This window comes from Sander vitreus, chromosome 1 (assembly GCF_031162955.1).
Source record: "Sander vitreus isolate 19-12246 chromosome 1, sanVit1, whole genome shotgun sequence".
In the NCBI taxonomy this organism is placed as follows: domain Eukaryota; kingdom Metazoa; phylum Chordata; class Actinopteri; order Perciformes; family Percidae; genus Sander; species Sander vitreus.
The window spans coordinates 17,775,284-17,795,604 of record NC_135855.1 but is presented as its reverse complement, the minus strand read 5'-3'; the positions used below and the strand labels follow the sequence as shown (position 1 = coordinate 17,795,604).

Below are 20,321 nucleotides of genomic sequence, written 5' to 3'. Positions count from 1 at the left end.
TTCTGTGCTAACTACTGCAGCACAAGCCATCAGTGCCCCAGCCCCAAGGCTATCGATCAAAACTACATCAAGGAGGCTAGGTGCAGGGTGTATTATTGAACACACACTCACACACCTGGTCTGAGACATGCCTGTCAACCTGATTCACTTGAACTACCTCAAAAAGGACAGTGAATAATTAACACAGCTGCCAAACAGACATGGACAGATGTCAACAAATGGACCTGGATATTCAAAGAGGTCAGTTAAACAGTGAAGAGAAATCGTGTATTCATGTGTTTGTGATTTAGCACTTTTGTTTAATTATCATAAACTGACAATTGAATGAAACATTACAACCCTCTTGTTCCATCTCCAAAAACATACAACAATGACTGACGTTGTGAAAGAGAATGGCAGAAAGTAGTAGAATGCTCTGTCCCAATTCTCACTTTCATGTTCAAGTTTAGGTGTACCCTATAAAGATAGAGCTGAGAGGGGTACTGGTACAAAAACCTGTGTATAGGACCAAGTATGCGAGGACTCTCTTTGCCTCCCTTTTGTTTGTGTTTTAACAGCATACCTCTATACCTCTACGGTTTATTTTATTGAGCGAGTTGCAATGTGTTGTGGATAGTCCTTATTTAAACAAAGTGGTGAAAATGTTTCATTTGAAAGGAGAGGTGTAGAGTCACTTTTGCAAAGCTAAGTTGAAAGGTGATGGGAACTAATGAAACACAACCTGAGTATTTAATTAAGGATATGTGTTCAACTTTTGTTCTGTTTGATTCATCAGAGTAAACTCATTGAATAATGCCCCGAACTGGTGAGTGAATGCATGTGCGTGTGTAAAGGATATAGCCATTTTAGTGAGGAACATGTCGTTGAGGTCATCGGGGGAGGAGAAAGTCTCCAGGTCTCTCTCCAGCTGCAGCAGCTGCATCTCCATCTGCCTGAGGCTCTTTTCCAGATTCTCTGCAGACACTGACACACACCCACATATATCGACACACACACACACACACACACACACACACACACACACACATATATATATTTTTGTTAACAGCACATAAACACACCCACGTGCCAAGGAAATGTGAAAGACAGAGATGACAACTCAATTACAGGTGCAATAAAATGCATTGTTATTGTGAGGCTCTGAAAGAATCAGAGAAAAACAACATACAGAAAATAACAGGGAAAATGAGAGAGAAGGCAGCTCAATTGCAAAGCATGGTTATTGTGGGTTCACACTGTGCCTGACACACCATGGGAATAAACAATGACTGAGGAAAAAATAAACATCAAGGGATATTATTTGGTTTGCCTTTTATATGCCTATGTGTATGTCGTTAACAATTTAACTTCTAAGAATGCAATGCCTTTACTGACACACTTACTGTAGTGAAAACAAATGTCTGCTATGTGTGCTCATATATTTAAACTGTATGTGTGGCTTTTTTAGTAAGACAAGCAGAGTAACAGATTGATGTATGAAAATGGCTGCTGGAGTAGATATCTTTCTACGCCCCTCATTCCGTTTTTAGTCCTGTCAACAGGTGGGGGAGCAGGGGAACACTGAGCCTAACTTTCTGTTAAGTTGGTCATGGCTGACACTTTAAGCTAGTCACTGAATATAGCATATGGCTTAAATTACCTTGATTAGACCCTGCTTGACAAAAAGGCATAAGCTGCTTATTTTTAAGTAGTTTCAAATGTCCCTTGATCCTAATACATGCTTTACTTAAAAGGGAAAAAAGAGAGAGAACTTCAATGCAGCTAAGCTTCTCGCTGAATTTGTAGCCTAAACCCCATTTACTGATGGGAACACACTGTCTTGGAAGCACACACACACACTTACCACACTGGTTCAATCCAACATCTTAACTACAAATATTTTAATAAATGAATCTGCAGTAGCCAAGGTTGTACATTTTCTTTTTAAAAAGTGTGGTGGAGTCAGGGTTTAGGCAAGACTTTTTTTTTTTCCCACGGACAATATGTTATTATTTAAATATTATTTTCCAGAATTCCGGCCATATAGAACAACTACCGGACATATGTTTTAAATAGCCATTTAATAGCCTACATTTAAACAGCATTAAACACAAAAGCTATGATCGAAGTTCCAAAAAAACAACAACAAAACTAAAAGTAAAGCACTGCAATGTGGGAAGGGAACATTACTGCAAAATGATTAAAGCCCAGAGATGCACTGACTGAGAAAAGACAAGGGAAGGGACAGAAAGCAAAACAGAGACAGATCTCCTCTTTTGATGGATTGACAATCAAAGCTGCAAGCGTTTGTTGATGAGGCTCCCCCAGGTGAAGGGGCATCTGACCAAGAAAAAGTTAACAAAAAAAATGAGGCATATGCTTCAGGAGAAAATCTGCCTGGGACTGACCAGGAGTGGGAGTAGAGCAGCTGGAATATTTTGTTAAACACATAAATGTGTTTCAACACAGATGATACTGATTTGTATAAACACACAACGGTCGCATACAACTTAGGAATTTTGAAATAATTGCTCTGAGGTACGGTGACAAGAAGAGATTGAGACAAAACATATAAGGGTGTTTCCATTTCTTCTTTGTTCTCTCTGGCCACTCTGCTCTTGCTTTTTCTTTCTGTGTGTTAAAACGTGAGTGATTTTTATGAGCAGTGGGGCCTTTATGCTTCTGTGGTCCAGAGGGGTTGCAGACAGATATAGGATGTTTTAGAAGAAAAATAATTGGAATATTTGTAGAGGTCAAATCCCCCATTGACATCCTTTTATTACTCTGCCAACCTGCTGTGCTATAAATGAGACTGAGTGGCGCACACAACCATGCATACTCACTCACAAATCGCAATGCTACACACAGAGCTCCACTATAGATCACCCTTTGATGTATGGAAATTAAGAAAAATGCAGATATGCCTCCTGAGGCCAAAGCCTGACAGACAAGTGTGACTAGACTGATGGTGCCAGAGGCTGGGAGCTGGGGACTCGTAAAGCAAGAGATTCTGGTGCATTCCCCTTAACATGCTGAGCACCTACTACATACAGAAAGAGCAGGAAGGTCATTGAATTGCAAGTGTATCAACCTGAGGCTCATCGCTCAGACTGCATGTGGCAAAACAAAGCTTGAACAGCATATTAAAGTGCTCATATTATGCTCATCTACCGGTTCATAATTTTATTTAGAGGTTGTACCAGAATAGGTTTACATAGTTTAATTTTCAAAAAACACCATATTTCTGTCAAACTGCACATTGCTGCAGCTTCTCTTTTCACCCTGTGTGTTGAGCTCTCTGTTTTAGCTACAGAGTGAGGCACTCCCATCTTTGTTGGGAGTGGCCCATGCGCAGTAGCTAGGTTAAGGCAACCAGCCAGTCAGAAGCAGACTATGAGGGCGTGCCACACTAGCACATTGGCGATTACGTTTGTCACGGAAGTAAAGGCTGGACTACAATAGAGCTGTTTGGAGCAGTGTTTTCTGGCTTTGGGGCTTTTTCACTTTGTAAACCTATAACATGCACAAAAGATATATAACACAATAAAGGTAAGGGAAAAAGCCAAAAAGCATAACACAAGCACTTTAAAGAAACATCTCAATATAGTTGTATCCTCTTATTACTCCTTAATGACTCCTCAGGGCCACAAGCCTTGAACAGAAACTGAACCAAAACAGAGTTTCTGTCTTTGCAAAATAAAATGTATGCAGACACATTTCCAAGTAAGCAGTGTTTCTGCTGCTGAAAGACGGTGTCTCCATGTTTGTCTGATTTCACCAAGCACCAAGTACCACAAAACAAACTACCCTAATTGCCCAAACCTGCCTGCTGTGTATTGTGATGAAGGACAAAAGAAATAGAGTAGAAAAGGGTAGAAGAGCAAGATTGATAGACCAAAAACAGAGACGTTGTATTTCCATTTAATTGTCAAGCGAATTTCACGCAGACTTTTGAATTGTTGCAAAAAAGAAATGCAAATTAGGCACATTACCATCAACTGGTTTGGAGCAAATAAACTAGACTACACAAAGCACAGTTACATCAGAAGTTGGCAGTATAGGCTTCGCACCTTGGCCATATAACCCATCTACTTTGTTTCAATTAGGCAAGTTTTAAATGTTCTTTCATGTCAGATAGTATTTACCAGACAAGACAATTTAATGCAATTCTGGGAAGACACCAACAGCAGAAACAGCTGATCAGTCATTAGGGTTGGCATCGAGAACCGATTCCTACTTGGAATCGTTTAGAGGATTTGGTTTCAAATCTGATCATCGCTTCCCAATTTAATATGCGCAAGTTTTGGTTTCCGAAGCGGCCAGGCGCTTGTTGTGTTGCAGCCTTGGAGCACAGTAAGCAGCGCTCTAATGTGGCTTTATTTTACGTTGAAAAAGCAGTAAAACTGCAAACCACCATTTTTACTCAAAATAAAACTTTCCTCTTATTTGTGAAAATAGGCATGTGACCCGTTTCAACTCCACCCCTCAAAGAATCGGAATCAAGAATCGTCAAGAACCGGAATCGAAAGGATGAATCGGAATTGGAATCAGAATCGTTCAAATCTAAACGATGCCCAACCCTATCAGACATGTTGAGTTAAATATCCACCACGTCAGAATTTATTGGGCAATGGCATTTCCATATCTCATTTAGCGCATCAACATTTTTTCGACCAAGGCAAAAACTACCTCAAGCGAGCGTAAACACGCTTTATTGAAGTTTGATCGAATTTCTGATGCAATACTTCAAAATGCGCATAAAAATACGTTTATGGAAACACGGCTAGAGACACAAACAAGAAAGAAAGACAGACACAAAGATATATTGACAGACAGATAGCTACATCGATAGATACATAGAAAAATGAGAGGCAGCAGCATACGAGGACTGCTTCTCCATGTCAGGAGAAATAATGAATGTAGTGCTGAAACGTAGAGAGCGGCAGAAAAAGAAGACACACACAAAGGAACCCTGAACTAAGCTGCAGTTTTGCTTCCATGACAGACGGGATTGGCAATGGGGGAAACGAAGGCTGTGGTACACACAGTCAAAAGACAGAGGCTTTTGCAAAAGAAGCACAAATCATTACTGCTACCTCTATCCATCCGTTTTCATGCTCAAGTAAGCTCTTTGGTTAGTGCCTATGAATGTAATGCAGCCTTTTAATGTGTGTTCAGGCGTCCCGAATGGCTGACAGGCCTGATGAAAAAGAAGCCACTCAAGAGCATGGTTTACAAAGAGGAAATGGGATTTGTGTGTCTGAATACTAGATATGGCGAGATGAGACACTTACTGTATGCATCTCATAATAGTAAAGACTAGAGCTGTCAGTCTTCCTCTAGAATACGTTTCAAATTCCATTTGTTAATTTTTTTAAATATTTGAATAGTTAATAGTCATAAGCAGCCCGTTACAAATATGTACTACACTACTCAGGCTTATGCATTGTCAATGCCACTATAAGCATGTGGTTGTTGTTACACGTTCTGTTCACTAGAGAGACTTCTAACATTAGCCTCGCCTTGAAGGGGACCTACGTCAAGGCGCATTGCATTTCTGGTACGCCGCTCTCTGTCCACCGCGAGCACACAGCGACACAACACAAATCAACAGAGAGTGTAGTGTAGTGAAGCGGCTCTGTTGTAAAGGCTAACGTTGCTCGGGTTAGCACAATGACATCCTGTTAGAAAGCACAGCCGAAATGATTTGTCATGAACTGAGTAACACTAACAATAGTGTTAGCCACGATGCTAACGGCATCGATAACTAAGCCAAATTGTGCTGTCACTACCATTTTAGTGATTTAAAAGCAACCCGTTTCTTGCAGGTTGTCACTTTACTGAGAATGCAGCTGTTAGAAGGTAATATATGTATGAAGTCGAAGCTAACTCTGACTGTAGGGCAGCTAACACAAACTTTAGCTGTCTCCATGAAGCTCCCAGCTAAGCTCCTATAACTCACGACGTAGTTAGGAAACCAGAACGAGCTTATTGATAACATAAGCATTTTGGCTCGGTGGATGTCGATTTTAAAGTCATGTTAAAATTATTTCCCATCCTTCTTCCGATTTCCAGCCGCAGCCTGTCACTCGCCCCTGTACTAACGTTACTCGGTACGTAACGTTAGCTCACAATGCCTTGTGTTTCTGACTGCCATAACTTATTGTTCATCAGACGTGACATGAGAAGAGGGCGATCACATTCGAATAGTATTGATTTTTTTACTATTCAATTATATCCGACTTTCGGAATTCGTTCCAAACAGCACTAGTACAGACACAGAGAGAAAGACTGCCACGTAGAAAGAGCACTACATCTATGTGGATGCAAACAGACACTCAGCTTGAGGCCAATGAGGTAAGAAGGTGGACAAAGCTTGACGAGAGATCCTAGGATTGTGCTTTCCATTGCTCTCGCCATTGTACTTAAGAGTCTTGGCGAAGGGCCTGTGGACACGCAGCAAAGTTGGAACAAATGAAAAACTCAACAGGAGCCTCGAGGGCTCCTTATGAGAAAGAGTCCAAACAATAAAGTCACACATTTCATCCTCACTGTGTTTTCTCCTCCTGCTGGGACCGGGACAGTGGGTAAAATCTACGTAAACACACACGTACGCACACACGTACACATACACACACCAGAGTTGCCTATGGCAATATGAACAAAGAACATGACCAAGTCTCCTCTGACCACCCAGTCTGTCCCTGCTTGCCTGTGACCTTTACCATACTCGAGATACAACGGCCAAACTCAGAGCCGTGTCTGAGCGTTTGTGTGTATGCGTGTTTGTGTGCATGCCTGCACGTGAAATTAAACAGAAAGGAGTCAATTTTTGTTAAAGTAAAAAGACACTTAAAATACATTAAAACAGTCTATTGTTTTTCTTCTGAGCAATAGACATAACATGAAGTATTCCCTAGAAAAACAAACGTATAACTTTTGTAAACGTGCTACAGCTAAGGATTAATGTAAGTATCAAACAGATGTGCAGCTGAGCAGAGGGTATCATAGATTAAACACTAAAAACTGGTAAAATACAATGCATGTTTACAGAATCAACAAGCATCTAACCCAAGAATAATTCCCAGAGAGTCACAAAAGTAGAAAGGTAAGAGTGAAGCTCAAAGTAAAACCAAAGAATAAAGAAGAAGAATGCTCCATTTCTGTCTAGGAAGGCCATTCTGTTTATGCATTAAGCTCTCCAAACCACATCCTTTAACACCTGGATCTGTCATTACTGCTCAAATACAGCCAAAACAAGCAAATATTAAAACAAAATCTGATATCAATGGTTTATAATTTGTGTTATTATATAGAATATAATTGATTTTTTTCACTGACTGAATCTCTTTGGTCATGCTGGACGTTACCACTGTGATTGGGTGCAGTGATATTGTGAACCCAGTCTCACCCCTAAGATACGTTTAAGGAACTTGGTAAAAAGTACTTTGTTATGTCTAGATGCTGATGGATCAAGGGTTAAACTTAACAGATTTAAAATGTTAACATGTCACATGATCAGTAGTTTTTATGGCTGGACAACCCACACAGCTCATTATTTTTTCATTAGGCTCAACCTTCCCATCATTTACCTCTGCCATTGTCCATACCATCACTTATGTTTATGTCAGACGATAGCGCTTAATGGCCACCCTTAAACAAGAGGCCAAAGCGTTCTAAATATCTAAAAGTTTTTAGTTTTAATAGCATGCCCTCAGTTGCCTAAACAAGTTGAACAAAGGATAACAAACATTTTTCCTCATGTAACCCAGAGCTAAAGAGGGTAGCTTTTGTGAGTTTCAGACAGACAGAAAAAAAAGTGTCTCGTTTGTACGCCTTTTGTTTGCTCAAAGACCAGTTGGCAAAGTTCTGCTAGTAAACATCGCCAGGGATGTTGATTTGAGTGGGAGTGGACAAAACTCTGTGTGCACTGAGGGAGCTAAAGAACTTAAGTTGACACAGGCAGGAAACCAAAATAGCAGCATGGAGGTTTATGCATATTAGTAATAATTAGGGGTGGAACGGTTCATGAAAAAACATCCGAACCGCTCTGTTCACTTGTCTCGGTTCGGAGCGTGTGTGTGTCGCACGGTTCGTCAGTACACTGTTAATGTGCACTAACCACTTACTGCCGTAGTGCCCTCTTTCGACACCTATGTTAAAACACTTATTGGAAACGACGAGGGGGATGAGCGTGACGAACGCAACACATGGCAGCTGATTGGACGAAATGCGTCATGTGGTTCTTGCTGCTCCCGAAATTCAAAACAGACTCTAACGGCGTCTCGTTCTGAATACAATCTCGTATTTTACGAAAACAGTTCAACGAAAAGTGTCTTTTTTGATCGACAAAGGTCAGTTTAAAAGATTTTCGTCAGATTTTGAGAGGCGCCGAGCCGACCGCTCCTCAGGGCCGGTGTGCCAGTTTAGCTGTTGATCATGTTAACTGGTGATATTTGCATAAAATCTGTGAATATTCAGCAAGGCCCTGCCTACTTTTTCAGAACGTTCTGCCCCTCGAGTGACAGAGGTTCACATTTTCACCATGTGTTTCAAGTGAGACAAAATAATGGCTATTGCTGAAAACATCACCAGTTTATGTGTAATACATATCCGTTTTAAACATTATCCACACAGGTCCAGACCCTCAGGTCCAGAGAGCAGTTGGGGGAATTCCGGCTGGTGAAGGAGCTCCGCTTTCACTTTGACCGGTTCCAGGGGTACTTTCGGCTCAACAGGGAGCAATTTGACAGTCTGCTGACGAGAGTCGGGCCTACGATTTCCCGGATGCCAACAACATTCCGAAAGCTCATTTCTACAACAGAGCGGCTATTTGTCTCTCCCTGACGTGTGGCTCCAGACAAGACAGTATGGAAAAGTACTTCCAAGTCTGCCCCTGCACCACTTTTTTTGTCTCCTCTCCTTTATGTACCTGTCCCTTAGGTCCTTCCACCTTTTCTTACACTCCTCCTCTAAATAGATGAAGACGTGTGGATTATTTTCATTTCTAAATAAAATGTTGCATTTCAACACTATGTGTTATTGCATGTTTATATACTTAAGTAAGAGGTCTGCAGTGATTGCAGTTGGGTATAATAAAGCTAAGATATGAGCCTACATTCATACATGCATCATTCATTCTCTGGAAATCACTTTGTTTAATGCATATGTGCACTTAATTCCTCCAAAACTGGAGCTTACACATTTGGAAATGGGTAGTTATTCTGTGTAAAGGCCATATACCTACCTATATACCTATATGTGAACTTCAATAAAAATGAACATGACTTGTGTCAATCAGTCCAAACATTTTACATCATATAAACATACAAATACAATATTATTATTGTGTAATAACAACTGAGTGTAAATTGTAATTTCCCCATTGGGGATCAATAAAGAGTATAAATTATTTTTTTTTTAATAAAAAATACAAATATATCCTACAAATACCTGTATGGAGCTGTATAATCAACTTGGTATTTGGTTTTCGCAGCTCACAACAGTAGGCTACAGTTCTTCTCAGTTGCTTTGGCGCATTTCTCAGATCAGAGATGACAGTAATGTGTAACTTTGTCACATAGGGAATAGTGCTCCCTTTCATGTGCATTGTTCATTAGACTATACTTACAGAGTGAACTGTTAAATATGGACAACACCACAAAGCAGTTTCACTATCTTGGTATAAACAATGATGTAAGGACTTGTCAGTTTGATTCATTGGTATAAATACTTGCTTTGGACACAAACAAAAGATTTCCAGCAAGATACACGATTTTTCAGGTCAATCACTATGCGGTGCAGTGTACACCAATTGTTTTAAGAAATGCACTCACTTTTGTGCAAATGCAATTATGATTTGACAAATGCACCAGAGTAACTGAGAAAAAAATGTAACATAGGATTGTATTTCAGTGGAGACAAATATGTTGATTTCACATAACTAAAACAAACCTGAATGATTCAAATTAAGAGGCTACAATAATCTACACAGCTGGCATGCCTATTATGGTGAAATATGCTTCCACAGCATAGTTTTGCGTCTGAGGTCTCTGTACGACCTCGAACTTGTGTCGTAGCCTATACAGCTCTGGGAGATCGCTGACGGCCAAAATCAACCTCTCGTCCATGTTCCGTTTGTGGATCCACGTGTATTCTGTGTTTTTGTTGTTGTTTTTTTCCAGACACTTGAATGCACGTCACAGCGCACTGTGGCCGCTCTTGCGCGTGCCGCGGTCAAAGTTTAACCATGTTGAACCATGTTGAACACGCGCAAGAGCGGCCAGCCGCAAAATGCAGACCAGTTCTTGCGCGCGCAAGCCATTGACAATAATGGGTTTCATAGCGCAGCGCTGCCGTTTTCGCGTACAATGTGAGTGCGGAGTGCTGCTGCTGCAGGTCACGTCACATGCAGAAATGTAAAGTGGGAGAGATGAGGAAGGCTGCCCGGAGTTGGAGGATGCACCGGCGTCGTATATAGTCTGGTGTGTGGGAACCTTTTGGATTTCATGTTACCTATGATGACAGCGGAAATAAAACAATAGATAGAACTGCCACTGTGTGCATGTATTGTGCAACATGCATTCAATATGCTAATTGTAGCTATATATCATATGCTGAAGTATATTTCTGGAGTGTTAAAGATTAAAAGAAAAAATAACAAGAACCGTGCAGAACCGAAAACCGTGACCCTAAAACCGTGATACGAACCGAACCGTGGATTTTGTGAACCGTACCACCCCTAGTAATAATGTATATTACCTCTGCTAGATCGGTCCACATGCTCCAGGTCTTCAACAAACTTGATCACATCTGGAAATTCCTCCTCACATACTTGCACCAGGAAGTGGAGTAATGTGGTTTTTTGGTCCGCTGACTTAGTATCCTTCAGCTGTAGTAAAACACATATAAACAAACATATAAAGTTACACACAAAGACCTATGACAATAAAATTATCCATTTTATTTCAGTTAGGTCAATACACAACAAATTAATTCCATAGACTGGGCAATAAAACGTCTCTCATGGGGACAGGCTGATTGCATATGTGGCACAAAGTAGTACCTTGAACTTCCCTTGTTGCTTAAAATGTCACAGGCCCACCCTAACCTTATAAGTATGTGGAGGGGGGTGTGTGTGTTGTCGCTGCAGCCTACAGACAGCAAGTTGTTGTTGGGATTGAAGACTAAGGACCACACCAGCTATCTAACTGGACCGAAGTGACACTTGCAGGTATGTTTAAAAGCTGTTTACTGTGCTGCAGCCACAGCTACGGTAAATAGCTATCCAGCCTGCAAACTGACGTTAGCAGTACTCTTTTCCCCAGTGAATGTTTGTTTGGTCGCTCGTTCAACAAGCTAAGGTGCAGGACGTGTGATCGTGTTTGTAAGATAGATAAGAAAGAGACTCTAGCAAGCTAATGTGGGTTGTTCAAAGTCTGTGGCTATTGTGTTGTTTTATCAGGCTGCTGTCTGGCTCAGTGTGACCGCCTGCTCTGCCTATGATAGAACACTGACATTACTGCTTTATGCAAGATTTGATTGGCTCTATTGAAAAAAACTATTTCAGTTGTAAAGGTTTTGCTGCAACGGTAGAGAATTTACAAGAGATTTTGTGTTCTATAGCGATATCAGGATAACAGGACGTTATGCATCATTGTCCTTTATTTAGCTACCGTAAGCCCTTTCAATAGCTTTATAAATGCTGAGTGTTGACAGTGTTACAGATGAGTCTTGTACTCATGCAGCAGACGATTATTCACCATGTGATGACCAGTCCTGCACTTTGTGCCTCTCCCCCGCCCTCCCCAAAACAAAATAATTTCAATTTATCTGATACATTTCCATCATCGTTCTTTTACGGTCTAATGCCAAGATGTCTCTCAGTAACCCCGCCAAACATCCCTCCTGTGGAGTGCGTTGCTGTGTATCTCTCTAGGTGATCTATTGGTAGACAGCAGTGTGCTCAGCCCTGCTGGGTTTAATCATGTTTGTATTATCTTCTCTAATCAAACATTCTCATCTCTCTTTTCATTTCTGTTTTCTCATTTTTTTTCAAAAGCGTCAAGTGCTTGCTCACAAAAGGTCCCTCTCTGAATTTAGATGGATGGTAATCATAGTTGACTATGTAAACATTTTGCTTTTTCCAGTTGGGCTAGGTGCAATTTTCCTGTGCTGTGAAGTGTGCCATGGAATTAAGTTGTCAAACCCAGGGGCAGGCACAAAGGGGATGTCTTCCTCTATATATCCTGCCTCTGACATCGATGAACACCTTGGTCCCACAACATACAAGCATGAAGATAAGCAAATAGACACAGTGGAACAGCAGTGTTACAAATGCGATAAACACAAAACACATTTCTTCATAGACTTTTATTAATTGACTATATTAGTGTCACGCTAATGAAAATGAAACTAATCCATCATCTATGTTTGTATGAATCCATGCACTGGTGTTTATATGAGCATAAGCACCCAAGTCTAACAGGGCAGAGAGGTGGCAGTGATGAATGGCTGCGGTGGTTGTTACTGTGGAAACTGCAGTGAGTGTGCCAACAGCTGTAATGTAACCACTGGAGGAGTCTCCTACTCAAGGATTAGACTCGGTTCTCACCATCACTATCATACAGGAAAACATACGGATAGTAAGGTATAGGTATTTGCTAACACTGACCCACTGAGCATGCATGGGTAGTCCTGCAGGGTGTGACAACTTTAGCCTCAGTTATGGATCCAGAGCAGGAAAATGAGAATAGAGTACTCCCTGGGTTTGGCTGCTTTAAAAGATGCCAGCAGGTACAGAAGAAAAAATCGTTTTCTGGGGCTGATAGTGTTCAATCAAATTAAAGTTTCAAACAAAATGTCTAATCACAGGAACCACTTTAGATCAGCACGCTGATAGGGCTCAGACAAGGTGGCATAAAAGACAAAATAACACTCCTTGAAACATGCAGCCACACATGTATAGACATTAGATGATTATGTGTGTGTGTGTGTGTATCTCACTGACTGACAGAGTAGTATCACGTGAGATGATTAACAAAGCATGCAATTAGTCGCCGAGTTTCCAGGGTCGCTAAATCAGTGCCGTAAAAGGCAAAAAACAATAATATCTGCGCCAGTTAAAATAGAAAGACTCCATCCAAATGTAATCAATAACTCAATAATTTATCTGTTATAGGTCCAGGTCCGGATAGGACGCCGTATGGGCATGGACCCGGACCACAGTCTGCCTATTAGTATACTGTGGTCATTGTAGTATTGATATATATATATATATATATATATATATATATAATTGCTGTAGTGCAACTGTAAACAAAGCTGTGAAAAAGGTAAAATGTCTATGTCATGAGTTGTTTTCCTTGAACATGTATCACTCACGTTGAACCCCTGACACTGGAGGGATTAAGGACTGAATACTGTATGTGAACAGTTGAAAGTAAATTCCGCTTTTCAACCCTCACCTTGCAGAGGGAACTGAGGTCGAAGCCATATGACTGGGCGTTTCGAGATCCTGCATTCATGTAATTCCCCAGCAGCAGCACCAGCTCCAGCAAGCGGCCAAAGGAGCGGCTCTTCCTGACCTCATCACACGCAGCGTTTACAGCCAGGATATCTGGACGCAGGTTGTTTACCTGCTCCTCAAACTGCAGCCGGAAGAGGATGTGGCTCAGGCGAGGACGCAGCCTCTTCACACTGCTCATCTGGGAGAAGAGGACAAAGATTCGATGAAAACAAGGAAGCATGAAGGAGAAAAGAATATGAAAAGGAGAATTATAGAAAAGAGAATAAAGCAGGAGAGCCAGTGAACATGGTCAAACTTAAAATAACTACAATCACACTTTCTGCACTCTCTCACATTCAGCCGATCTAATTTAAAAGACATTCATGCAACCGGCATGCTGGAAAGTGTTGCTAGGCAGTAGTAATAGATGCTGGCACTGATATGATTTGGGACCCAGGTCTGGTAAGTTAATTGTGGAGTTAGTGTCCATATAGGGCAGGCAGTGGAGGGGGTGGAATATACAATAGGCTGCCTTGGATTACCACTCTCACACAATTAGAGAAAATTGGAAAATATTGCATTGGGCCCTGGGCCTGTCCACAACAGTGATTGTGTACGTGTGTGGGGTGGTGGGAAGGGGCGCAGGTTCCAATTGTCTGTTTCACACAACAGCTGGCTGTGTGGTTTGATGTCCTCCATCAAGGGTTTAATTACAGCTACTGTAATGTTATCAAATGACTATTTCAGTCGGTGAGTGTGTGTGTGTGTGTGTGTGGGGCTGTGTGTATTTGTATGAGAGAAAATGAAAGAGTAATTGGGGAACATGACAAATTATGTGATAAGGATATTGTAGTAGGGATAACATAATGAGCAAAAGAAAGAAAGAAAGAAAGAAAGAAAATGTGTGCAGCTGTTGTTTCCATAGAGGATACGGAAGGCATTGGACGAAACTCAGCTGACGTTGATATCATCATCATGAGGGGACAGGTTCTAACGTAACAAAATGTACTAGAAAGAAAAATGTATGGACAATAAAGCTTGTATATTGCGGAGTCATAATTTAATTAGGTGGTAAGAAAATACAGTTTTGTTGATGTACTGTAGACTTCTCTCATGCCAAGAGTGTTAACAGTGAATTTAAAAAATGATGCACCATATAGTGTAAAAACAAATTAATGTGAATAAATATGTTTGGTAACATGAAATAAATGTCTCCGTGGAGTCTCAACAACAACTTAAATCCTAGATGAAAGACTTTAATTCAAAGACGTGTCATGTCATAAGGACTGTGACTACAGTTAAGCCAGCAGGGTGCACATGTTAGTGGTAAACAGAGTGATTCCTTAGATTTTAGGGATTGAAATGAAGTCTGTAAGCCATCAACCACAACTGATGTACAACAATAACAGCTACGCTACTGTAAAAAGTTGACTAGTGTAAAAGACACTAGAATATGCTTTAATCTAATTACATGGGGATGCACGGAAATAAAGCTTGTTTTGCTCGCTGACTTCTTAAATAAAAATGTATGTACCACAGTAGCTGCACAAATAAACAAGGACTACATTACCCTAGTGTCCCAGGCACTGTAAGAATAGTTTACAATGCAATCAGATCTATTCCTACTACACACTTCTATACTTAAGGTAAAGTTCAATCAAGCATAATTGTGGCAGACATGGAAAAAAGAAAAAAAAAAAGAAAAGGTAAAATGCATGTGTTTGCACAATGGTAAATTAAAAATCCCCTTTGAACCTGAGCTTTTCTGATAGGTGAAAGCACACAGGCCTCCTTGGGCCCACGCAGGCACTAAAGCACAACAACATTACATAAACAGGCTTTTCTTTGTTCTATGTCTCCCTGATGAACTATACACAACAGCTGAGCATGCTCTATTTCTATTTTTCAACCCCCTCGCTCCCAATCAACCACTCAGTCAATGTATTTTTATTCAGTGATAAGATTCTCTTTCATGGGGCAAAATAAGATTATTCAGTGTTTAGTCAGTACCTTGGTTGCTAGGCAGAAACACAAAAAGTGCTTCACCCTTCGTGCATAATTCTGAATAAAGCTCCTTTGAAAAGTCTTTAAAAAAAATGATTTAGACATAATTAGGCAGCAATGCTGCTCTTTAAATGTGCATACATTAGTGCAGCAGTTAAAAGGTGTCCTGTCTTTCCACTTAATGCTTAAAAAGATAGAATTTTAGAAAGCTTGGGATTGCGATATTCATATGAAAGTGCTCCGTTTGTGTGTGTGTGTGTGTGTGTGTGTGTGTGTGTGTGCGCATTTCTGTGCGAGTGTGTGTACTCACCACAACCCCAAACTGCTCAGGCTCTGACAAATTTGCGTACTCATTTTTATACTTGGCCAAGGCGTTCAGCTGCTCCTGCTCTGGTAGGTGCTTCACAAGGTTCTAGAAAGAGAGAGGGAAAAAAAAAGGAGTGAGAGGCAGCATGGATGAAAGCAACCAATCTGCATTTACATGAAAATAGCCTTCTGATGGTGATGTAATGATGCCTTACATACTTTGTTATACTAATTGTAGTTGGAATGGTGTCATGGCCTCCTCATTTACTTGTTTTTAAATTATTACAAAATGTAATGATTTAATGTGTCCAAAAATAAAGCGGTTTGCCCGTGTGGGATTGGCTTTACTGGCTCTCAACAACAATGTGGTTGCCCACAGTCCACGCCAATGTGGTGTTTTCTTTGAATTTAATTTAGGAATAGCCCTAGGACTACCACTCTCTGTACTGTGCTTGTTTAGAAATCTAACCTACTGCTGTTTTATTGGCTGTGTGTTTTGGTGAGTGTCAGCCCTGTTGATGAGTTTCAGTAAAAAGAAAGAATAAAATGTTTTTTATTATCAAACAGAATACTATATCCTTAGGGCAATGTATACGTATAGAGACAATTGAAAGTGATTGGGTTTTTTTAGACAGCCAAAAGGAATAAATGTTAAATTATGTAAGCCACGTTGATTACATTGCTTTCTCCTCTGAATTTAACAGCCAACAGAAACTGCTACTATGGAGGTAAATATGTTGATCTGAGGCATTCAAATTGGGTTGAAAATCTGTTCCCCGATGCCTGGAGACAGAAAAAAAATGTACCACTTTCATTACTTGAGTTTAATGGAATTTGCCTTAATGACTATTACATATATGCCTGTTACAATTAACAATTATTGATCACATAAAATCTTTAAAATGTTCATCCGTAGATCAGGTTTGTTTTTGTTTATTCGTTTCAACTTAGCTCACTGGCACCTACCCTGACCGATCACAGTTAAATTATCTAAAACCCTTAAATGTATTACTCAACTTCCTCAACTTCTGGTGCACAAATTCTAGGCCATCAATTTTTTTTACATTTTTGGTGACATCTATAGACTGATTTCAGGTTGGCTTGACAAATGCACACTGTATGCTTATAGTCTATACTTATTCAGGCCTTTTGTTCCAGCCATTTAGACTACTGTAATTCCTTTTTATGAAACAGGAAAAAGGTTTATCTTATCTTATTTGCCAGAGTGCCCAGGAAGCCAATGGATGGCATCCAGCTTGTAGAAACTACTGCTGCCAAGATACTGACACAAACTACAAAACTGGAGCACATTTCCCCATTCTAGCCTCCCTGCACTAGCAACCTGTGTCACTCGGAAATTATTTTTAAAGTTTCATCAGTGCCCCATCCTACACGTTTGACCTTCTCTGTCCTTGCACTCCTGTAAGCAGCCTAAGGTCTGCCGACCAGTTGTTGCTGACTCTTCCCAAGGGCCAAGCTGGAGACAGAGCATAGTTGAGCATTTGCTGCCAGGGCTTAAAACCTCTGTAACAGCCTTCCATTTGAAATCAGGCAAGCAATGTCAGTGTTTAAAAATCTATTAAAACTGTATTTCCACGAATTTAATATATATATTTTTTTTAATTCTTATTAATTAGATTTGACAAAGCTAATCTGTAAAGCAGCAACAAAATACACAGCAGAAAAACACAATTTAAAAAAGTATGCTTAACATCAGGATCACACTTATTCATTAATATATCCACAGATGAGCTTACCAACTGTTCCAACACCTGTTGTACTGTGAGCTTTACAGATGCTCGATACCTCAGCCTCAGGCTAAATGCCTTTCAAGGTAGATAACAAATCAAGGATGATAACTTCGATAGAGTTGGGACTAGGGATGTTAATGATTAACCGTTAACCGACAATACGAATTTTGACCAGTACATGCCAATCAGTTAAACCGTTAAAAACAATATTATTACAAAAAAGTTAGAGGTGCACTGATAGACCAGCCAGTGACCGGAATTGGCCGGTTTTCACATGCTCGGCCATGACCGGCGACCGGAAGGTCAGTCTGACATATGCCGATTTCATGCCGGTCAATGCTACAATTAACGGACAACATAAGTTATACGAGTTACAGTTCTGAAGGACGCACGCACAGACGCGACGTCTCTCTTTTTCCTTTCTCTCAGCTTTTCCGCCGTGTGTCGGCGCTATTCTTGAACATGTAGGGAACCTCGTGAATTAACCTGCAACATGTCAGCTGTTTGGAAATTCTTCAGCGTGTGTGCAGACGATAACAAGCTTGCAATATGCAACACATGCAAGGAAAGAGTAGGGCGTGGAGGGACGACACCAAAAACCAAAATCACATTTTTTTAGTTGGATATTGGATGTGAAAAGAAGGAAATGGTTCTAACATTGCACTTTAGATGTGTGTGAATTTCCCACACAGTAATTGATATAGTTCTATTTTATTGTGATCCATTATCTGTTCAAAAAATGTCCTATGTTCTGTGCAAAATGTTCTATTAAAGAAAATAATATAAAATAAATATTTGTGTGTGCTGTAAAGTGGTTAGAAAAAATGTCGGCTGGCCTAACTCAATAAAAATCGGAATCGGCCTAGAAAGTTGTAATCGGTGCAAGAAGTGTTTTCAGCTCTTTTTTTTCTACTAAGTTTGTGGCTCTCTGCTGGATGGTGACACATGCCGCTATATTGATGAGGACTGGCAGGTTAAATCGGCCTTCCTACACACTGAGTATGCCAGGCAGACACATAGACGACAACCTCGCAGGTGGATGCGGTGGAGGCGAGCTTGGACATATGCTCCGCGCACGCTGAAGACCTGTGTCGGTCGGCCATTCGCACAGCGGTTCCAGCAAAGCTGCATGTGTCTATGACAACGAATGTAACATTGTGGCTGCACGACCGGTACAAGTCCACAGCTGTCCGCAGATGCGGAGCGCCGAAAGTATGCCTGGGAGTCCTCGACAAGTGAACTGGGATTCTGTTGTAGGGATAGACCGACTGTTGGCCCTGGACAATTATCGGGCTGTTTTTTAGCAGTTTGCAGATTACCTATATCAGCGTTTTATTTGCCTGATAACCGATAAAGTGCGCTACTTTGACTCCCCTACAGCCCTGTGTCTGTCCCTCTGCTCTGGTTTCACTCACCACTGAGTCTGACTTAATGTCCCGCCCTCAACACTATCTGACTAACTTTTACTGTGTGTTATGTTGAAAGTTTCTAATTTATTAAATAATTGCATAAAGCATTGGAACAAAGTTTTGTGTTGGAGTATGTAACATTCTAAAATCTTAACTTTGACCTAAAGATTTTCATTTTCACTGTAAATGCATATCGGTTCCAAATATCGGTTATCAGTTTAACTAACTACTAATAATCGGTATCGGCCTTGAAAACACAGTATCGGTCGATCCCTACTCTGTTGGCTGCTTGTTGGTTAGCGGTTAATGATCAATCAACGAGGGTCATCTATCGGTCAGAAGAAGAAAAAATAACTCTACATTAGCATCCCCAGTTGGGACATGAACCTGATCGCCTGAGCAGGAGTAGGGCAGCACTATATATACTATATACTTCCAGCCTCAAGGTAAAGAGTTGTACAATGTAGGTGGAGCTAGGTGCCAATATTCTGTCCATCTCAGAGCTAGGTAAGTGCACATCTAAATTAGAGTTAGGCGGTCAGTCCGAGAGGGGGTGTATAGCTTTATGCTAAACGTGCCCTACCTGGATCATAGGTTCAGTGAGTTGCTCCTCATCCACCTCCACTATCATCCGACGAATTTCCTGGTAAGGCATACGGAAGGAACCCAGGAAGATGGCTACAAAGAAACAAACAAAAGATGCAGCAAATGCTCTGGTAAATAAAATGACCAGAATTGTTGCAATTTCAGACAACTGGTCATACAAATCAATAATAGGAAACAGAAACAAAATGAAAAAAAACAAAAACAAAGAATGGTGTGGAAAAAAAGAGCAACTCAAGAACACATGAGGGACATGAAGAAGGAACCAAAGAGAAATAAAATTAGAGATACACAAGTACATAGGTCAGCCAGACATAAAACTGTTTTAGAAAAAGTGATTTGAAAAATGACACTGGTTTAGCAAGCATGAGATCATCAAGCACGGGGTACCACTAGGGACTAAATGGCAAATGTCTTGTCAGGATAAGTCATTAGTCTAACCAGTGGTGCCATCACAAATACCCGGACAGTTAAAACATGTATGTACTGTATGTGTGCATATAGGAATATTGTAAATATCCAAAGGTAAACTGTGGTATTATTGTTTAATATCCTAGCTTGTAAGTGTTTTGTATTGGAACGAGTCTGGTGTAGAGTTACAGACATCAAATTGACATGATTTACAGTAGAACCAGGAATAACTCTGCAAAACAAGAAATGAAATCAGACATCTCATTGTCAGCTTTTACAGTACATCACTGTCTTAAAGGGTTCTAAATATTACTGTATGTGAAAGGTGTAATATAAAATTGAAATAATAAG

The 20,321-nt window shown here is 40.5% G+C and overlaps 1 protein-coding gene across 5 annotated transcripts in view; it reads right to left on the bottom strand.

Annotated features, from left to right (window-relative positions):
• The window catches only part of LOC144515515 (protein diaphanous homolog 3-like), a 197,974-nt gene that overhangs the window by 83,497 nt on the left and 94,156 nt on the right, over positions 1-20,321 (bottom strand). For all 5 annotated transcript variants that reach the window (XM_078246442.1, XM_078246461.1, XM_078246451.1 and 2 more), the window contains 5 exons: positions 19,540-19,634; positions 15,801-15,902; positions 13,446-13,685; positions 10,741-10,870; positions 839-963 (listed from right to left, as the gene is read on the bottom strand). In XM_078246442.1, coding sequence (XP_078102568.1) covers positions 839-963; positions 10,741-10,870; positions 13,446-13,685; positions 15,801-15,902; positions 19,540-19,634 — 692 coding nt within the window. The remainder of the gene's footprint in view (positions 1-838; positions 964-10,740; positions 10,871-13,445; positions 13,686-15,800; positions 15,903-19,539; positions 19,635-20,321) is intronic.